At 34.2% G+C, this 23,379-nt stretch overlaps 1 protein-coding gene across 1 annotated transcript in view; it reads right to left on the bottom strand.

Moving 5' to 3' along the window:
- PCLO (piccolo presynaptic cytomatrix protein) overlaps positions 1 to 23,379 on the bottom strand; it is a 367,053-nt gene that overhangs the window by 119,392 nt on the left and 224,282 nt on the right. Inside the window, exons 7-9 of the mRNA XM_052638816.1 lie at positions 19,654 to 21,841; positions 13,935 to 14,071; positions 7,591 to 7,681 (exon numbers count right to left, since the gene is read on the bottom strand). Of these exons, the coding sequence (XP_052494776.1) occupies positions 7,591 to 7,681; positions 13,935 to 14,071; positions 19,654 to 21,841 (2,416 nt within the window). The remainder of the gene's footprint in view (positions 1 to 7,590; positions 7,682 to 13,934; positions 14,072 to 19,653; positions 21,842 to 23,379) is intronic.

Raw genomic sequence — 23,379 nt, 5'->3', positions numbered from 1 at the left:
TGTGTACATACATGTACCCATGGTTTGTGACTTATTTTAACTTTCAAGAGACAATCTCATGTATTCAATGTTTGCTATGGATTAGCTCTACTTCTTCAAATATCTTGCAAATTCTTGGAAGTAGAATTGTTACCACAGGCTTTTTGCATATCTGCCTCATATCTAGGTTGAGGTTGAGTTTATATTCAACATGAGCTATTTACTTTTACAGTGGGAAAGTGAAAGATTTGTTTATTTTAATTCTACTTTCTGTAATCCTATATTATTTGGAAAATTTTTCAAGTAACAGTTATAAAAGGTAGCTAAATTTTTGTTCCAGTATTTTTATTGACTATGGAATATATTCCATGGAACATGGCGGTATTTTTCTAAACTAATCTGCTGATTATAATATGATATCTTCAAGAAAGACTAAACAAGATATATAGAACTATTATTAACATCTGAAGGTTCCATCTAGAGTCTGAATGCAACTATCTATCTAAATCACCTCTATTTTAAATTTGTGGGTTTTCATTGTAAACACTCTTTAGTAAGAAAGAAAAAGAAGAATGGTATCAGTATTTGGTGGAATTGGTTATACTTTCAAATTATTTCAGAAGCAAAGGAAAAAATATGCAAGTGTACAGTGAACAATATAACTATGTTCATATCTTTCTAACTTAATTCAGATATTCATTTCCTTTCTTAGGATTTTACATGCCTAATTTCTTCAGTTGCATATTGGGATAATATAATGACCCTAACCCTAACCTATGTAAATAAGGTCACTGTCACAAATGTAATCATTTCCATTAAAAAATTATTGAAATATACACCAGAGTGAATATGAGGGTATGTATGTATGTATGCATGTATATAAACTCTTTATCCTCTTTCAAATATGAAAACATAATTCATTTAATACCTCTTCATATTGCCAGGATTTGAGAGTTCCATTGGTGAAGAGAAGAAAGGGCAGTCTGATCAGCTAGTGTTTGCTTTAAAAGCTGTTCCTAAATACTTCTGCTCACCTTTCTAAAATTTTAGGCCAATAAAAATCCTTCCAATGAGTTTTAGAGGGGAAGAGAGGAAGGGATTCTATAACAGGCTTAGGGTAGAATCCCTGCATTACTGTCACAACTCGTCACTGATGTTCTTCAGGAACAAAGCAGGGATGTCTCCTCTCACTACTCTGCTCAGTATTATACCACAAATTTTAGAAAATGCAATAAAGACAAGAAATTTATACAAATTTATCCCACTGGAATGGAAGAAGTAAAGCTGTCTTTATTTGTAGACAACATAATCTTGCTTGTAGAAAACCCTAAGGATTCCACAAAAAAAACCTATCAGAACTAAAAACACTAGTGAGATTATAAACTAAAAGGTCAGTGTAAAAAAATCAAATGCATTTTTATAAAATGGCAGTGCATAATACCAAACTGAAATTAAGAAAGTAATTCCATTCTTGGATACATGTGTATGTATGGCCGAGTCCTTTTGCTGTCCACCTGAAACTGTCACTACATTGTTAATTGGCTATACTACAATATAAAATAAAAAGCTTAAAAAAGGCAAAAAAAATCATTGAATCTTATACTCACCATGAGTGAAACTTATAAGATGGAAATTATATCTCAATAAAGCTGTTAAAAAAAGAAACAATTCCATTCTCAATAGCACCAAGAAGAATGGAATAATTTGGAAGACATTAAACAAAGAAATTCTAGTTTTGCACTGGAAACTATAAAATTGTACTGAAAAATTAAAGGATACCTCAGTAAAGGTAGAGATATTACACATACATGAATTATAAGATTCAATGTTGTTAAGATAGCAATTCTTTTCAAATTGATCTATAGTTTCAATGTGACCCCTATCATAATCCAACTAAGTTGATACTAAAAAATGTGGAAATTAAAAGGATCTAGAGTAGCCATGAGAAACACTGGACTGGAAGAAACACAAGCTGGAATCAAGATTGCAGGGAGAAATATCAATGACCTCAGATATGCAGATGACACCACGCTTATGGCAGAAAGTGAAGAGGAACTAAAAAGCCTCTTGATGAAAGTAAAAAGAGTGAAAAAGTTGGCTTAAAGCTCAACATTCAGAAAACGAAGATCATGGCATCCAGTCCCATCACTCCATGGGAAATAGATGGAGAAACAGTGGAAACAGTGCCAGACTTTATTTTTGGGGGCTCCCAAATCACTGCAGATGGTGATTGCAGCCATGAAATTAAAAGACGCTTCCTCCTTGGAAGAAGAGTTATGACCAACCTAGACAGCATATTCAAAAGCAGAGACATTACTTTGCTGACTAAGGTCCGTCTAGTCAAGGCTATGGTTTTTCCAGTAGTCATGTATGGATGTGAGAGTTGGACTGTGAAGAAGGCTGAGCACCTAAGAATTGATGCTTTTGAACTGTGGTGTTGGAGAAGACTCTTGAGAGTCCCTTGGACTGCAAGTAGATCCAACTAGTCCATTCTGAAGGAGATCAGCCCCGGGATTTCTTTGGAAGGAATGATGCTAAAGCTGAAACACCAGTACTTTGGCTACCTCATGCGAAGAGTTGACTCATTGGGAAAGACTGATGCTGGGAGGGATTGGGGGCAGGAGAAGAAGGGGACAACCGAGGATGAGATGGCTGGATGGCATCACTGACTCGATGGACATGAGTCTGAGTGAACTCCACGAGATGGTGATGGACAGGGAGGCCTGGCGAGCTGCGATTCATGGGGTCGCAAAGAGTCAGACATGAGTGAGCGACTGAACTGAACTGAACTGAAGAGTAGCCAAAACATTTTTAAAAAAAGTTGGTGTAATTATATTATTAGATTTCAAAACTTAATATGAAGCTACAGAGTAAGCAAAAGAGTGTAACAGTTAGGCATATAATCAAACAGAACAGAATTGAGATTCCAGAAATAAATTCTTGTATTAATGGTAGATTGAGTTTTGATAAAGATACCGAGGCAATTCAATGGGGGATTTGTTTCTTTAACAAAAGGTGCTTATACAATTAAATCTTCATTAGTGGTTCAAAAAAATGAACTTGGATGTCAGCATTATACCATATACACAAATAGGTACAAAATAGGTAACTGACCTGAATGTTTAAAGTATATAAACATAAGAGAAATTTTCTGGTATAAAACCTCTCAGAGAAAATCTTTTTGACCTCGGAATAGTTCTTAATACACTATCAGCAGCATGGTTCACAAACTAAAAATAACAATAAATCGAATTCTATTAAAATGTAAATTTTTTCTTTAAAATACACCCTTGAGAAAATAAAAAGACAAGACAAATACTAGAAGGAAATAGATGCACTCCATGTTACTTATAAGAGACAAATTCAAAATATATAAAGAACTCTTACAACTCTGTGTGAAGACAAAGAATCCAAATGAATAATGGAAAAAAAGTCCTAATAAATATTTTACCAAAGAATATGTATGCTTTGACTTTAACCAACTAAAAATATGCTCATAGCTCAGTTGGTAAAGAATCTGCCTGTAATGCAAGAGACCCTGGTTTGATTCCTGGGTTGGGAAGATCTCCTGGAGAAGGGATAGGCTACCACTGCAGTATTCTTGAGCTTCCCGGGTAGCTCAGCTGGTAAAGAATCTGCCTGCAGTGCAGGAGACCTGGGTTTGATTCCCGAGTTGGGAAGATCCCCTGGAGAAGGGAAAGGTTGCCCACTCCAGTACTCTGGTCTGGAGAATTCCATGGACTGTATAGTCCATTGGGTCGCAAAGAGCTGGACTGAGCAACTTTCACTCTCACTCTCATCATAGGTCATTAGGAAAATTCAAGTTAAAATTCACTATCATCCACACTCACCCCAAAAGACAGACAATACCAAGTGCTGGCAAAGGCATAGAGAAAGTAGAATCCTTAGACATTTTTGCTAAGAATAGAATATGGTACCTTCACCTTGGAAAACTATCTGGCAACTTCTTAAATAGTTAAAAAGAAACTCACCATGTAACTGAACAATTCCATTTCTAGGACATCATACAAAAATATCATATGTCCAAAGTAAAACTTGTGTGCAAATTTTAAGTGAAACTACGAAAAATCCAATGTATAAATAGAGAATTCAAACAATGGAGTACTTCTTAACAATAAAAAGAACAAACAACTGATACATGCTATAACCCAGATAAACCTAAAAAGTACTGGTAATTGAAAGAAGTCAGACATCAAAACTGAAATCGTACAATTTAATTTATATGAAGAACCCAGAAAGGGTAGTCTCAGAGACAGAAAGTAAACTTCCTGCCTGTGACCGGAAGAGGAATGCTGGAAGTGGCTATGGCTATCAGACTCAAGGGAACTTTTTGCAGTGTGTGAAAAGTTCCAAAACAAGATTGTCGTGACAGTCACACAACTCCACAAATTTATAAAAGTCATTTATAACCTGCACATTCACGATATAAGTTATACCACAAACGTCCATCCATGGAACTTTCCAGGCAAGAGTACTGGAGTGGGTTGCCATTTTCTTCTCCAGGGCATCTTCCCGACCCAGAGACTGAACCCAGGTCTCCAGGATTGCAGGCAGATGCTTTACCATCTGAGCCACCAGGGAAGCCCCATACCACAATAAAGTTGTTAAAATAATAATTTTAAAAGGGCTATCCACATGTGGTATTCCTACCAACTCGGATCCAGTGAGATCTGTTACATCTGTTTCTTGTTTCTAAAAGCTTATAAAGGTGGTGGCCTAAAGAGGTACAGACAATGAGCCATTATGTCCAGAGAAGACACTGCTATCTTTTGAAACTAACCATTCTTAATGTTCTTCACTATTACACTTTCTAATCCATCTTTCTAACCTTGCAGATGGAGCCAGTCCATTATGGAACTTTAATATAAGCAAATATCTTTTTTAAATTCAGAAGAATTTCTCTGACTTGTTTTGAACAGCTGTGTTTCTGAAGATGTTAAGATGGAGTTCTAAAAAAGAAAGAGACTCACTTCTTGAGTATTACATTTTATCTTTTTTTCTGATAATTTCGAAGAGAAAATAACCTTCTTTTGATTGTACACTAAGGATAAGATTTTGTGTCAGGTTCACTTGCAATTATGTGAGATATAGAGAGCTGATCTTATTTTAAGGATGAGTGTACTCATTCTCAAAATTTAAATAAGTGATAGAGCTGAACTCCCATTCAGGACTTTTTGATTCTAAAACTCATGTCCTATTTTCTCCATTTCACTGCTTTGTGCTGGGGTGACTGAAGGTTTTCAGAACCGTTGTACAGTTGTTGATCAGCACCTATATCTTTGAAGTTTACAGTCAAAATTAAATGATCTATTTGCTTAAAGTTATTGACCACTTAACAGAAGACTGTATTCATGTATTTTCCTCTGCATACATCATAAAATAGTATAAAAAAATGGTACACATGTGTATGTGTGCACACACCTATACATATATACAGATGTCTATGAACAATAAAGTTTTGTAAATTCCCTGACTTTGTCTAAGTTGTTCCTTAAGTTTTACTACAGTTCAGTTCAGTCACTCAGTCGTGTCCAACTCTTTGCAACCCCATGAACTGCAGCACGCCAGGCCTCCCTGTCCATCACCAACTCCTGGAATCCACCCAAACCCATGTACATTGAGTTGGTGATGCCATTCAACCAACTCATCCTCTGTCGTCCCCGTCCCCTCCTCCTCCTGCCTTCAATCTTTCCCAGCATCAGGGTCTTTTCCAATGAGTCAGCTCTTTGCATCAGGTGGCTAAAGTATTGGCGTTTTATTCACATTTCAGATTCTCCTATTAAAGAGTGAATAACCTGTAGATCAAGGTCTTTGCTGGATTCATTCTAGTAATCCAGTAACTAATACAATATAAATCACACTATGGGTGTTCTATGAATAAATATTAATGAATAAAAATTGAAAATGTACTCAATATGAATTTAAAAGCAGTTATAAAAGACAATTTATTGGAATAAGTTTTTGTATAGGAAGTAAAAAAGCTTAAATTTTTTTTCACTTATTCTGTAAAGATTCTTAGAGAAGTATTTCACAAACATTTTGGCCTCAAGGAGCCATTTATATTTTAACATTATTGAGGACCTCAAAGAGCTTTTGTTTATATCAGTTATAATTTTGCATATTTTCTATATTATAGACTAAAACTGAATTTAGTTATTAATGAGTTTAAAGTATTAATAGACTCATTCCATGTTAAAACAAATCATTTTTAAAAAAATGCATTTTAAAAACAAAACATTTAAGAGAAAGGTGGCATTGTTTTACATTACTGCAAAAATGTTTGATATTGAATTAAATAGAAGACAGTTGAATTCTCTTATCTGCTCTGTATACAATCTGTTGGGATGTCATACATCATGTAATCTCTGAAAAACTCTACTGTATATTCACAGAAAAATGACAGTGCAAAAGGTAAATGTTACCTTTAGCATTACTATGAAAATAATTTTGACCTTGAAAACCCCCTGAAACAATCTTGAGAACCCTGAGGGTTCTCAGCTTAACACTCTGACAGCCATACAGTAGAAAGAATTGAAAAAAATAAAACCACTTTCTATTTCTGTATGTTGTTAATATTTTGAAATTATTTTGCTTTCAATAAGTATCAATAGAAATATATTTTTTTCTGTGAAATATCCATGTTTCATATAATTCTTATAAAATAATTTAAAGCTAGACACAGAATGGTCTATTAAAACACTATAAAAGATATATTTTATTTCTCCTTTCAATGAGCTTCTATAATGAAAATGAAAATTCACTAATGACATTTCCCCCTCTGTTTGGGAGAGCAGAAATACTACATATTACTCTTTTCTCCTTCCTTGATTATATCCTCATCATGTTTTACAAAGGCAATTAAATTATTAGCTTAGATAGCTTTTTCCCTATTGATGCAGCCACTGGGCACTGCTGTTTTTCTTGAAACATGAGAGATAAACAGGAATTTAACTGTTAGGTAGTTAGAACAGGAAAAAGGAGTCCAGATTGGTAGTGGCTAAAAGACGAGGAAGGGAAAAGCTTGCAAAAACAGAACAAAGGAAGGTCTGAGGACCAGAGTGAGGACCTCAGGTAAAACAAACAACGTTACCCAGGAGTGCTGGGTAATATATTTTTACTAGTAAAAATTTTTTCAAAATAAAAGTTTAAATTTTCTGTCACATGGTTAATTTAAAGAAGAACACAAACAAATAAAAACTGAGCAAAACTGATAATGTTCAAATTTACAAGGTATAGGGAATTTATTCCTTAGTAAAATTCAAGTTAGTTTCTGTGTAAGAATGTTTTATGGTTCTATGACCATATTACTCAGCAGTGCAATAATTATGGAGCATTTACGGTTCTGTACATCAAAAATAAAGATACAGAATGATCTAAATATAAATCATTTAGTAATGTATCATATTAATAATTATGGCATTATTTTTTTATATTTAAATATATAGCGTGATTATTTTTTGAAAATTTCCAATAGACAGTTTTTGACAGAAAAATGCATTTTCTTAAATTTAATGTCACCTAAACAAATTCAAATACATTTCTCAAGCAGATATTAAAGTAAAAAGAACCAGATTATTTGATTTCTTTTACCTGAAACCGTGTGATCCTTAGAGTCTCTGGTTATTTTTATCCTTGCATGTGGAAAGATGTAGTGAACAGTTTTCCCATCCATCTGTATAATCTAAGATATACATAAGATATGGTGAAAAGGCAATGTTAAAGACACTTAAAGGACAATATACATAATTCTCTTTTTTCATACTACGGTGATTCAACCAACGAAAACAGAAGATTCTCAAATGATGACAACTTTAAGCATTTAATACTACACATTGATATATTGTTTTCTGAGTTTATTATAGTCTTCACATTTATAACCAGTTTCTCTTGCAAACTGATTTGTTGGGTTTGGAAAATCAATAAGCATATGTTAACACATAAGGACATCTATTACTATGGTAATGCATAGAGAATGTCCATGGAATTGACCTCTGCTGATTTTGCTTTTGGACAGCCTAGAAATAGAGAGGCATTTTTAATTTTCAGCCATCAAGCTTAAAGGGAGAAACGACAAAGATCCTCCTGCTCTGCATCTCTATCACTTTGCCAGGAATGCATGTTTATGTTATGTTGCTGCCATTGTGGAGTTCTGCTTCTGCCGAGCACATTTGTCAGCAGTTTTAGGATACACCTGATGCTGAGACTAATTCTGCATAAATAAATAAAATCTTGGCTCATTTTAATATTTTCTGAAGCCTTCTTTGTATGCAAAGGCATTATTTCCCATTTAATTCTGACACTCCTTCAATTAGAAGAAACAACATTCAATGCCTTTGTTACAAGTCTAGGATTTCTATTCTCATTAACTGAGACTTGAACATGAGAATACTATAGACTGCGTTATCGGTGTTTCCACCTGACAAAATGAGATTTCTGAAATAAAGGAAATTAGCAAATGCAAACTTCTGCTGTATATTTTATGGAATTTGGCTTTCAAAAGAGATTTGTGAAATAATGAAAGACAGAAATAGTAAAATCTTTATAAAACTATATTAATAGGATTTTAATAGTATGAAATTTTGTATCCATCACTTCCAGAGAATTTTTAACTATAATTAGATAAAACAAGGTTTAGTAAAGAGACATTTAATACTACCCATTTCAGAGTGTGTTTAGGTAGTGTTTGGGTTTACTAAGAAAATACATTAACTAGAATTAAAAGGGTGTTCCTTTTGTGAAGAAAAATTCTCTGGAATATTCATGTTATTTTAATGTGCCTCTGAAAATTCATCTTTAAAATTGCTAGAATTGTGGATTTTAAAAGAAAAATGCACTGAAAAATGCAAACAATGCCAGCCTTTAGGTTTTATTCTCTTTAGGAAAGAATAAGCTTAATCAGGCCTCTGATGAACAAAAAATTGTCCCCAGACAACAGCAGAATCCTGTCAAGTCCAAAAATCTTATATGAATTCTGCAAAGTAAAACTAAAATATCATTTGCATGATTATAAAAATATCATGGTCCATATAATCAATCCAGATAATTCATACTATTAATAACAATGGCTTTGTAAACCATTGTGAATCCTGTATATGTTCATGACAAAAGAGTGTGCATTTTCCTTTTTTCTTCCTTACTCTACCCTCTTCTGTCTCACTCCTTTTTATTTTCTCTCCTGGACTCCTTACTTTCCCTCCCTTCATCTTCTCTCCTTCTTCTACTTTCCTTCATCCTCTCCTTTCTTCCTCTTCTATCTGCATTAAAAATCTTCATTTTAAACTATGTGAACTGAAAATCTTAGAACTATCAGATATAACTCAAATTTGCTTTGTTACTATAGATAATTCATTAATATTACGTATATTGTGGTGCAATCTCAAAATCAATAGAATGATCTTGGTTCGTTTCCAAGGCAAACCATTCTGCATCTCAGTAATCCAAGTCTATGCCCCAACCACTAATGCCAAAGAAGCTGAAGTCAAATGGTTCTATGAAGACCTATAAGAACTTCTAGAACTAACACCAAAAAAGATATCCTTTTCATCATAGGGGATTGGAATGCAAAAGCAGGAAGTTGAGAGATACCTGGAGTAACAGGTAAGTTTGGCTGTGGAGTACAGAATGAAGCTGGACAAAGCCTAACAGAGTTTAGCCAAGAGAATACACTGGTTATAGCAAACACCTCTTCCATCAACACAAGAGACGATTCTACACATGGACATCACCAGATGGTCAATACCAAAATCAGACTGATTATATTCTTTGCAGCCAAAGATGGAGAAGTTCTATACAGTCAGCAAAAATAAGACCTGGAGCTGACTGTGGCTCAGATCATGACCTGCTCATTGAAAAATTCAGACTGAAATTGAAGAAACTAGGGAAAGCCATTAGACCATTTAGGTATGACCTAAATCAAATCCCTTATGATCATACAGTGGAGGTGATAAAGAGATTCGAAGGATTAGATCTTGCAGACAGAGTGCCTGAAGAACTATGGATGGAGGTTCATAACATAGTACAGGAGGTGGTGAAAAAATCCATCCCCAAGAAAAAGAAATGCAAGAAGGCAAAGAGGTTGTCTGAAAAGGATTTATACCTGAGAAATGAGAAGTGAAAGGCAAAGGAGAAAGGGAAAGATGTACCCAACTTACAAGTATTTCAAAAGAAATTATGTTCATGAACTGGCCCTTTTTATTTATGAAACAGCAACTCTTGTGTTAACGTATCTTTTAGTTTTACAGACATTTATTCTTTCCCTTATTTACATGCCTTGTATGCCAGATGTAGCAGACAGAGTATCAAGCCCTGTGTTATGCACAGAATAGACACCATGGTGGATGGTAAAGGGAGCGCTTGCTCTCTAAAAGTTCACAGCCCAAGACACAATGCATGGAGGGCTACTATAGCACAAAGTAGGCACATTTGTGGGGAGATGGTGGTGGTAATGTCAGAGAAGGCTTTTTGCAAAATGAGGCATGCGCATGGAGCCCTGAGTGATGAACAGCGTTAAGTCAAGAGAAAAGAGGAGGAAGAATGTTCGGGAAGAGGAAACAAGACATTCAAAAGCCCAGAATAAAGAAAGAGTGACTCTTTCAAAGGAGCCCAAGGTACCTCAGTATAGCAGTCACATGGTAAGTGCACAAGGCTCGGGCATTAGTGCAGAATGAACGCATTTTGTCCTAGTAGAGAAATTTTGACCTTTGCAATGATGCTGTGAATGGTATTAGTTCTATTTATTGATGGAGTGATTGAGGAAAAAAAGAAAGAGGTCAGGTGGTCTCTTCAATTCACAAAGCAGAGTTGAATTCCTACTGAATAGTGTGGAGGTTAAACATGCAAAAAGAAACACATAGAAATTTGCAGATTTGGCTTTATAATTCAAATTATTTTGAGTCTAAAGTCAGAAATATTCTTCTATCTCTCTAACCTATGTTTTATGTTAAATAATTTTTAAAGCAGATACATTATTGTTTATATGTTTTGTCTAACATATAAGCAAAAAAACTATGCAATACTCAAAACTGAAAAACATGTAGAATTATAAACTAATAAAACAATCATCCATATAATCACCACACAAAGAAAGAAAGGGGGCATTCATAATTTCTTTTGAAATATTTGTAAACAAAGAAGAACCCTTTTTCTGGGCAGCATACAAGTGACAGTTCTGTCAATGGAGAATTATCCAAAGACTATGATGTGCCTTGGGGAGAGGAACAGGGCAATTAATTGACATCAGTCCTATCCTCTGGCCTTGTCCCTATTTTTATCTGGCAGAAGCAACACTTACCCTAAATAAATGACTAAAACAAGAATGATACTTTGTTATTCTTTCTATACCAAAATATAATTTTGATAGGAATAGAGTATTTGAAGATAAATATTAAGACAAAAAAGCATGAACCTCATTTAAATGTAATCAAAACATGTCATCTCCTATGTAGCTTTCACATAGAGATATTTATAAGGAAAAATAAATTACTGACACAAAAGTCAGTATATTCACTACTTATTTGAGAGAGGTTGAAAATTACAATCTCAAAAGGGGAAAATTACAATCTGAAAAATTACAATCCCCTTTGTAGATTTCAAGGGGAAGAAAACACTCCCTTTTCCTTGTGTGGTGGTTATATGGCTGTTTGTTTTATGATTAATTTATAATTCTACATGTTTTTAAGTTTTGAGTATTGCATAGTTTTTTGTTTATATGTTAAAAGGGTTTCCCTGATACCTCAGTTGGCAAAGAATGCGCCTGCAGTGCAGGAGACCTTGGTTCAATTCTTGGGTTGGGAAGATCCCCTGTAGAAGGGATAGGCTACCCATTCCAGTATTCTTGGGTTTCCTTTGTGGCTTTCTGGTAAAGAATCTGCCTGCAATGCGGGAGACCTGGGTTTGATTCCTGGGTTGAAAAGATCCCCTGGAGAAGGGAAAGGTTACCCATTCCAGTATTCTGGCCTGGAGAATTCTATGGAATGTATAGTCCATTGGGTCGCAAAGAGTTGGACACAACTGAGCAATTTTCACTTCACAGCTTAGATAACAAAATATAAATGTGAAAATAACTTTTAGCAATGAGATACACATTAAATTTACAAGGAGTCTTACATTTTCTATGTTATTAAACAAAGAAAAATTCATTAAATCATTCTCAAATATAGTCTCTCTGTTTAATTTTGGTATTATATTGCTCTATACTTATAAATTCAAATATGATGTGTTATGTCTTCAGTGAATCAAATCATAAATTCTGTAGATGTTAGTAACAGATAATTATGAACAAAAAAGTCATTAGGAATATTTATGTGTCATTTACATATAATAAGATAGAATTCTAGAATATAATTTTGGGGGATGGACACTGATTATTTTAAAATATATCCTGCAGAATATTAGTTGGATAAATTAGGTGGACAAGACTACTCTGATTTGATACTCAGAAGTGTTGGGAAATAACTGTATGAAAGTTATTATGTTTTTAGCTCCTCAGTTTTTATATTTCATCTTATCAGGATTCCTTGAAAGGATCTGTATTTTCATTATCTTGATCTTGGTTTGTGCAAAATACTAAACTTTCAGAGAAACAAACAAGACGAGAAAGGCACAACACATAAGTCATTACAGAGAGATTCCTATAATAAAAAATAATTCAAGGAAGTTATTTTCAGTTGACAAGTTGACTATTTTTGTAATTGTAAATAAGAGATAAACTAAAAGTTTTAAACACATTCGGAATGATTCTAATTTTTAAATTTTCTCATTTCCTAGCTAGATCTATTCTAGATCTAGAATATTTACAATAAACAGAGGATAACAGATTTCTATAAAGTATGAGAACGTCTAGAAGAGCACAAGAAAATTGAGAAAATATTTTATCAGTTAGAAATTTGTCTAAAAAAACCTGAAATTGCTTAGGAAAAAATCAAATCTATAACCATAGATCCTATCTTTTAGACAGCACTTTCACATGCAAAAGTCTTGTTTTCTTTTATCCCTTAACATGGCAAATACTGAATTATATTATAGTAAATTCATATGGTTCTTTTTTGTTGTTTGAAATATAGTTGTCAGCTCATCAATTAATCATTAATCAGACAGGATGATAAAAGAATTAATGTACTTGATATAAGTAACTATCTCTTCTGTGAGTATCTTAATGATCATAATGAATACAAATACCTGCAAATACCTGATCCATTAAGGCAACTGATTTAAGGCCTGTGACCTACCAGAGGAATCTCCCTCAGGTTATCTAACTGTTAATTTCCCTAGTATCTATCAAGGTTCAATTTAAACATCATCTCTTTTGTTCTAAAGTGAATAAGCTCATGAGTTATGGTATTATATTTATGTAATAGTTAATAGTATCCCTTAGTTTTTTTTTAACCTATAGATATCAACTAATAAAATCTACTTTATGAAAGTTGTTCTGAATATAAAATCCAATAATGAACGTAAAAGACTTCCATATAACACTTCCATATAACATCAGTTCCCTTATTCCCAGGTGAAACCTTCTCTGTTCCCAGCTGCCTGGTTTGGTCATCTTCTTATTTGCTATCTCTTGACAGCTGGATATATTCTAATGGAAAACCCTGAAATTACTCGTCTATTTTATCCTATATTCTGTAAACTCTTCAGGAGTTTCATGTATTTTCTTTGCATGGCAGTGTTGGGTATGCCGTATGGCTTAATTATCTGTTAGAGGCAAAAAATCACTTAAATTGCTTGGTAAGAAGCATCACAGCTATGCTTCAATGTCAATCAGTCATGGCTGATGAAGTAAGGCAATTACCACCTTAATATACTGAAAAAAATCATTTGTGAGCTTGATTAATCAAAGTCCTGTGTATTTTGGGATAACTGAGACCATTCTAGGGTGAAATGAGTCTCTTTTTTTGAGAAATCTAAAAGACATTGTTTAATATAGCACTTACTTGCTCTTGGTGTTGACTGAGTGGTCTAGAGTGGACCAATCTTTCTGGCAGTTTTCGATCTAGACCATGTCCATTTTCCAAACGAGACTCCCTGGGTTTGTCAAACCAATCTGTTTCTTCACGACGGAGGTGATAGGCTTTGGAGACCAAGGAAATATCAAACATTGCAACTCCAGCTAATACAGATGACAGAGGGCAGTAGATGATCTGCAGTACCAACATGCTTTTGGGCTTATTAACCATTCATGCATTTCAAACACAATTCCCAGTGGGATCAGAAATATCATTTCCTGCATTATGTTAAAAATTCTGTATGAGGGAATAACCTAGGAAAAAAACCATGTGCTACCTGTCAACTTTTCAGAGAAAAGTAAGACAAAAGTAACATTTAAATCAGGTGAAAAAATAAATTTAGATAGTGATTGGATAAATAAATGAACAAATGAATATTTCTCAAAAGTCGTTCTATTCAACCTCAGTCCATCATTCCACCTCCTCACTTCTCCCCAGTATATATCACCAAAATCTAAGGAAAACACATTTCTTGGATACAGAAGATTCAATTATTTTTCCACTATCATATCAACCCAGGACCAATATGTGGCTGCTAGACTTGGACATCAATTGAGCATCTTTTGAAAACATGATACATCTATTACATTCATAACTAGATGAAAATATTTATTTTTAGGAGGATCCTAGGTATCAGTGCTAGGAACATGTGTGCCATAATCATCTGGTAGCCTAATTTTAAAAATATATCTACTAGAGTTTTTCATTAAAAATTAAACAATTATTTTCTGTGGGATCATAGATCTAGGAATTAAAGAGTTGGTAGGCTGCTTTCTGTACTTACAATGTGACAAAGTTAACATCTTAAAATACTTTTTTGAAAATATAACTATATTTGAGGATATAACTACTATTTAAAATTTTTTATCTTATTAAATTCTTAATACTTTCAAAGACATTTTAAAGTTCTTATCTAGTGATCTCAAATCATTATTTACCTATTATATAGAATTTGACTTTATAGAAAGTTTTATGCATTGTAAAAGGATCCCTAATTAATAGTCTCTGGAAGTACACTGTTACTTTCCAAATGGCAGATGGAGCACCTCTTCTCGAGTATTATCCTGAAAGATCTGTTGATGATGCTATCAATCTACATTTTGAAACTCTGGTTTCGATAATGCCATACTATTGAGTATTCCTCTCTATCTCATTACAGTTCTCTTTCTGCCTGCATCACTGACTTCTCTTCCACTACTTTCTCTGAAGACTTTTTCCCAAGCAATTTCCATTAGTTCTTTATTGGCAGGGCTGGCAAAACCACAGCATATACAGCATTACTCACCTCTACACCTCCTGTGATCTTGGTCAATGCCTCTGATTAACCACAGAACTTTCTCTCAATAAACACAGAATGACAGACAATATGTCTTAGATTTGAGGCAATACAATGGTACATACCTGGTTTCTGGTTGTATATGTATTTGTCTGATCTCCCCTATTAAGACTCTAAGCTGCTTGAAGGTAAGCCTCATGTCTTCTGTGTTTTTGTTCTCCCTCAGTACTAAAATCATTGCCTTGTAAATGCCACAATATTCATAAAGTATTTGGGAAATGAATGATATATAGGAAAATTAGTCATCAACTAAAGAAAGTTAAATATCCTAATTATGATAAGCACATTTTAAAATAAATGTCAAATGAACCTCATTAACAGTTGCACATTCTTTTCTCACAATCTATTCGGTATTAACTATGGTTTTTCATAGTTCTCCCTCGACATCAAGTGATTACATTTATGAAAGAATTATTCAATATAATTTCGATAAGTAAACAAAACAAATCCATTATTTAATCATTAGTCTCTAAAACTTATTAGAAGATCACGAAACATACTAATATTTTATTTTTATATATTTTAATAACATTTCTCATAAAAATAGTCTATACTGATTTTAATAAATGACTACCTTGGATACTGTACCTGATATCACTTGAATATATACTTTGCTAATTGCACTTAAAATATGAATCTTCTAAAATGTTTCCTTGGCTGTGTCTATACAAATAAGGCAGAATTTCAACTTGATATACATTTTGTCAATTTATTTCCAATACTGATGACATACTTTGTCTGTTATGTTTATAACTCTATATGTAACTAAGTCAGGATAGCTACCATGCTTTGCATAGGAATTTATCAATCAAGAGAAACTAGATTAAGTAAGTCTTCTCTTAAATCGAATTCTATGTTCACCGTTTATAGCAAGTTGGTGTGTACTAGGTTGCTTCAGTCGTGTCCGAATCTTTGCAACCCTATGGATTGTAGCCTGCCAGGCTACTCTGTCCATGGGATTCTCCAGGCAAGAATACCCGAATGGGGTTCCATGCCCCTCTCCAGGGGATTTTCCCATTCCAGGGATTGAACCCAAGTCTCTTCCATCTCCTGAATTGACAGATGAGTTCTTAACCACTAGGGTCACCTGGGAAGCCCAATAGCAAGTTGGACATAAAAGTTTATAATTACAATTGTCTGATCTGCCATGGTAGATCCAAACTTTAAAAACTAAATTTTACAATAATAACAACATTTTCCAAATTAAGTAATTCATTGAAGATTAGCATCCCCTTGTTTTAGGCTACTGATATTTTCTTCTCTTAAATGTAAAATGCAAGCAAGCTGTTTTGGGGTCCAATTCTATTCTGTACAAAATATTCCTTGGAATTTTTTTTAAGACTGTATGTACTGATGCATTTTTTTTAAACATGAGTATATTTTAAAAGAATATTTTCAATGATTATTTGTGGTTGCAGAAATATAACGATTGTTTCTAGTTTAGTTTTTCTCCAATCTACTCTAGTCTTAACCAGGAATGAATATTAAGTTGTAGAGTTTAGGCTGATGGTCATAACTATTAAGCAACATAAATTGTGCCTACCTCAAGTCACATTCTGCTTTAAAAGCTGTAACAAATACAGATGAATTAAAAAGAAAAAAAATTATATCTACCTAGATTTTACCTCAAATGAGGTATTTCAAAATTACCTGGAGTCATATAGAATACATCTGAAATATATATTGTTGTCTATAACCAAGAGTTTAATTGAATTCAGAGAAAGCACACAATAAATCTGAATAAATCTGAAATCAGTTAAATTTGCTCTGTTTACATGATACTAAGTAGCCCATTGGAATGTTATATATTTCAAGGTTGTTTTAGTATCACTCAAACATAGATATAGTACTTATGTGGCAAAATTTATTTTAAAAATCTCTAATACTTCATGAGTTTATAATGTCATAAGTTATGTGATCGGGAAAAATATTTTATACTCTTTTTCTTAATTACTCATGGATCCCAAGATTAAAAAAAAAAAAAGCAGAGCACTGTTCACCAGAAGAAAAAGTAATACATTTATGAGATACAAACACAAAGAAAATACAGAACATTTGAAAACACATCACTACAATTCACACAGATAATATTACATATAAAATTCAATTTGTTATAGTTTTCTTTGTATAATTATGTACCAACATGATTTACATTTCTTATCTGCTTAGTTTAAAAATAACACTTTAACTCAATTTAACTTCATGTAAGTTTCACTTTGTTTCCTTCTCTGGTGTTATCTTTACACATTTCTTAATTTTGGGTGCTGCATGATGTCTCATCCAAATTAGTTTAAATAATTTGATGGAGATTAGCATGCTTTTTAAAAATCTGATCTTTCCAATACTTAACAAATGTTTTTGATAAGTATTTTTTGATGTGTTTTGATATTTTATCAAAATAATTTTTTCATAGTCTTTGATAACTATGAGTACATATCATCCAAATATATAAATGAGAAAAATTTGGTTATTTTTACATGGTTGTATGTTAATAATTCTCATATTTCAGAATATCTAGAAACATCTGAATGTCTGGCACCATGGTGGCAAAATCTATGATGAATAAATGAATTTGTCAAATTCTCTCCAGATAAATGTACATTATACATACAAAGCCTTTGGTGTTTAATTATATGATTGACCTGTTAATTTTTATTTTGCTATTTTACAGACAGTATTATTGATGAGCCTTTCTATTCTTCTGTAGAAGTCATTATATATCTATATATTTATATACATATATAACGTGTGTTAAATGTGGACTGTGAAAAAAAGAAGAGTTTCCATACAATTGTTACTTATGATGGTTGATTGAAACAACTGGCTAAAGTAAAAAAAAATAGTGTTTTATTTAATTGGCTAATTATCAATAAAAAATGGTCAATCCAACAGCTCATGGAGAATAAAACAAACAAGAAAGTAACTGGTCTATTGGAATTTCACTAGGAAAAGCAGTCTCTTCTCCTTCAGATCCAGTGATTACTTTTGTCCTGATCTAACCTACATTTAAACTTCTAATATCATCTTGGTGTCGAGATACAGAAGAAAGAAAATCCTTCTCGTGAAAATATATTTTCCTGCAAGCCCCCAGAGAAAATGTTAGATTTAAAAGAAGAGATGTTAGCTTAGAGCTTTTCCATCTCCAAATTCATGAAGTAATACACTTTTATTGGATGAGAAATATTTTATTTTTAGGAGTCAAGCCACACATATTCAAATGTAAACCATGGATGGAGAAGGAAAAAAAAAAAGAACCAAGAGTAATAAGTCCTCTTGGCATGGGAAAAAGGTCACATTTCTGTACTTCTTCAATCTTGCCCTCTAATTTAGACTTGGCCAGGTCATTTTCTAAAATCCTTTTGGTTCTATATGATTTAATAAAAATCACCATAAAGTTTTTAGTTAAGTATGTACTTGCCATATATCACTTGTTCTATACGAAAAACTAGTAAAACTATTTAGTGCAAAAAAAAAAAATGAAATAATGCAAAAAGGAAACCCATGGAAAAGGCTAACTGAACACACAAGGAAAGCTTCAGCTCAAATACCTAAATTCACAAAAGCAGTGTACAAAGCTCAAGTTTTAAGATCTAAACAGTGCTTCATACATATTGACCAGCATATGGATAATACTGTTGTTTACTGTCAATATCATATTAGGTACTAAGGTTTTAGTATGCAATACAAAATGTACAATGTACAATGCTTGTCAACTATGGCATTCACAATGAAAGAGAAATTAAAATACAAGCCTTTTATTTAAGTAGATTATAAAACTGTACATTATGCTAACATTAGGGACTCACCTGCACGTTCTCAAGAAGAGAACATTCTGTGAATTAACAAACACTGATCTCACAAATGATAAATAATTTTCTACTACAAAGTCTAGTGGAATAGTCAATGGCTCAAAACCTTAATCATTGCACAAACTGAAAGAAATTAATCACTTTAAAAATAACTTTTGAAAACAAAAGAAACACACAACAAAAAACTGTCCAACTATAGATTTAAAGGATGACCATATTTTATTGACACAATTATTTGATAATGGTTTTGGAAAAGTAGACACCACACAAATCAAACAATCAAGAAACAACAATAAAAGGATAAACTAAAAAGAAATAAAGAGCATGCTATGAAATCTATACACAAGATAGAATTTCCATTTACAAGAAATAAAACTGAAGTAAACATGCAAAAGACCCACCAAGAAAAATAGAATACATTCTTGGAGAAGGAAAATTAAACATGCAGAAAAATAAGAGTTTGAGTTTTGAGAGTAGCAAGGTAGTGTGAGGCCCAATTTACCTTCACTGTCTGACATGGCATGCTGGAAGTCATCCATGATGAATGCTATGTCACGGTCGTAGCCTCGAGTCCGTGATTCTTCTCTCATGTGTTGCTGAACTTCAGGCAAAGAGTGACTCGATCCAAACTGGTCCCTGGTGTCTGCAGATATTGGTGGCAGGGGTCCAGCAGCAGCCCTGGCCATTCCCATTGGCTGTCCAACAGGACTGAGTGGACTTTCCTCTTCAGAATTCTGGGCCACAATTGGTATTCTTCCTCTACTTTGGCTAATAGGCAAACTAGTAGGCTTAGTTCTTCCAGAAGGTGATGCGTGACCAAAGGAAACATCTAGAGCTTCAGCCTCTTGAGCTTTCAGTCTTAGAGAAGAGCTGGAAGAATCTCTTTTAATTGATAAATCTAGCCCATAGACAGAGGAAGGTCTGGAAGAAGGTCTGGACCTGCTGCCACTGCTGTATGGCTTATCTGCTTCATCCTGCAGAGCTGATCGTATGGTGTTTCCTAAGGTGCCCAGTCCTGTGCCCAGAGATGATCCCATAAATTTTTGTTGGTCTGTAATATTTTTTCTGAGGCCAAAAGTAATATCATCTTGAAGAAGCCTTGCCCTGGAAGAAATGCCACCAATAGATGAAGTGCTTGAAGTCATATAGCTCGAATAATCAGGTTCAAGGTCTCTAGTTTCTTGAATAGGTGAGAATTTTGACATTTTAGGGTCAATTAGTGATTTCTTATGCTTTGACTGCTTTTGATAAAGTATAGCAGCTGGTAGTTGTTTTGCTGCTTGTTTTTCAAGTGTGAGTCTACTAATGCTGTACTTCTCAGATTTTGGAAAATGTCTGTAACTAGTATCGGCATGGTAATAATGGGAAAGACCAGCAAGGTGATCTAAGCTCTCGGCTCCTCTACGGAATTCTTGTTTAATCTGTTGTTTCAGAAGCTTTAACTCATAAGGATCCTCCATTGGGTCCTCCTCTGCTTTCACGTAACTATGCAATCTGGACGAAGTCTGCAGAGGTGCTAGGAAATCTGTCACTTCTTGAGACCTACGTGTCTCAGTGGTTCGGAGAAGACGGTCTGTTTTTGACAGATCTTTTTCATGAAGGCTAAATGCAGTGCTTAGAGCCGCTGTTCCTTTGGTAATCTCTCCAATGTCATCAATTAAGACATAATTTCGTGAAGTATGATGGTCAATATCTGCATAGAAAGAATCTGCAGATATGCTTGATATTGGACTGCTGGCCATGCTACTTCTTTCCTCCAATCCTATTCTCAAATCTAAGCTGTTGTACTTACTACCGAGATGGGAAACAGCATATGTATTATCAGTGGAAACAGGTGCTATCATCAGGGGTTGGTTGCGAATCACCTCATAGTTTGAAGTTATCTTGGGCTCCAAATACAATGCAGCTTGCCGTGGCTTTTGCTGTATCACCATCATCTGTGATGGTAACTGATAAGAAGGTTGTGGGGTTGGTGTAGGTTGAGCCTGAGGTGTGAAAGACATTGTTGCCACAGCTTGGAAGGTTGGCTGAGTCTGATAAGGTGAAACTTCCTGATGGTACAGAGTCTGTTGCTGAAAGTGGGATTGCTGGGTGTACGGGGTGGGTGCTTGAGTAGGAAGAGCAGGGGAAGAGTATTGGTACTGCGTATAAGGACTCGTAGGAGGGACTAGCTGAGATTCTGTTTGGGTTTGTGGTGGAATAAACTGGTTGAATTCAGTTTGGGGAGCAGTTCTCGGTCGCTCGATGCCATGCTGACTTTCAATTCGGGTTGGTCTGGTGCTGCTGACCTCACTGTCGGACATGTAATCACGATCCTCAGCTACTCCCTGGAGATAGGCTCTCTCTCTCTTTTCTCTCTCCTTTAATAAGGCCTCTTTCCTCCTGTTAATCCCCATTTCTAGGTACCGTAACTTAGCATCAATCTCCTTTTCTTCCTCATCAAGTTCTGCTTGTTTCTTCCTAAGCTTGGCAGATTCCCTCTCCACAAGATCAAGCTCTCTGTCTATATCCTGGAGAATCTTGGCTCGGGCCATCGTATTGGTTCGGCAGATCCTTCTCCTGGAGACCGTGCCCATTGCGCTAAAGGCTGACTGAGTTCCTGTGGAGGTCTCTTCAGGTGGTGGGTTTGGCAGAGTTCTCTTCACTTTTTTCTGAGTGCCAGAGGTTGCTGTGGTTTGAGAACCTTTTGCCTAAAATTAAGTAAATAAAATACAATACTTTACTATCAAGGAAAAAGTTAAAGGTCAAAAAACCCATAATTTACATTTATTTATTTTTTTTTTTTTTTAATTTATTTATTTATTTATTTATTTTTTAATTTTAAAATCTTTAATTCTTACATGTGTTATAAAGATGATTTCATATATGGTCTAGCTTTGAGCACATAATAAAATTGTACCTATAATTTCAAGTATCAGTCACAAACAGTGAACTGAGAAATAATTTTCCCCTTAGTAAACTGTTACATATTATTACAACTTACATAACATTAGAAATGATTTTTGAAATCAGGCACAAAGTGCATTGCTAGGCAGGCTTATATTTTAGTCAGACTTTTGGAAGAACTCTAAAAACTAATTTTTCATTATATTTAATATACATATTATTACTTACTGAAGGTATGCACAGAGTATTTGTGTTAACTATCTAAAATTTAAGTTAGATTAGTTGAAGATACTCATTGTCAAGAGAATTGTTTGCTTCTGTCTCTCCATTCCTCTTTCATCCCCTGAAGTGTCTGTCAGTCCTAAACCAATCATGAAATGTTTTGAAATGAAATCCTCTCATTCTCTACTATCTCCCCCGCCCCCCAAAAGAGTTACCTGAATAATTTCCTGTTTACTCTTTCAATATTTTTGTAACAATGTGAATCTATTTTTTTCCCAATGTTGCTATTCTTTGGTGAGTTTAGCTTCTTATTAATATGCTTTAGTAAATATCACATGAAGCAAAAGGAAATGACCACAAACAGTACAGAAATTCATTGACGGTTTTCTGGGAGGCTCAATGGTAAAGAATGCGCCTGCCAATGAAGGAGACACGGGTTCAGTCCCTGGTCTGGGAAGAGCAGCTAAGCCATGCACTACAACTACTGAGCCTGTGTTCTGAACCCGGGACTGCAACTACTGAGCACCTGTGCCCTAGAGCCCGTGCTCTACAATAAGAGAAACTGCCTACATGAGGGGAGTGCACACTACAACCAGAGAAAAGCCTGAGCAGCAAAGAGACCCAGCACAGCCAATAAGCAAATAAACAAAATTCTTTAAACAAACACGCTGAAACCTTTAAAAAATACCAGAGAAAGCATATAGGTAAACTGTCAGATATTTTCCATTTTATTTGGTTAATCTGTCATAACTTGCACACTAAGAATCACTGTGGTCTTGAGAATCATTTAATTTCAGAATATTGGAAGACATGAGATCATTTTGAGTATAATTAAAATAAACTGATACACTCAAAGCTACCCAAGCATTTAGTAGCATATTCCCCCAACTAGATCTCAGGTTTTTTGCCTTCTAGTTGCATATCCTTTACAAAATTCTTTTTTTTTTCCTTTTTTGTACTAATAAGCCAAAGACCTTAATTCTTCCCTTTCACCCAATCACCAAGTATTATAAACCAAAAAATATATATATTCATTCAAGACCTATACTTCCACTGCCTTTTTACTATTTCCAAATTTATTTCCTTAAGTGTTTTAAAATCTGTTCTCTGTTGTCATTTT

This window comes from Budorcas taxicolor, chromosome 4, assembly GCF_023091745.1.
Source record: "Budorcas taxicolor isolate Tak-1 chromosome 4, Takin1.1, whole genome shotgun sequence".
NCBI lineage: Eukaryota > Metazoa > Chordata > Mammalia > Artiodactyla > Bovidae > Budorcas > Budorcas taxicolor.
The sequence above is the reverse complement of the archived record's forward strand: the minus strand, read 5'-3'. Positions and strand labels throughout refer to the sequence as shown.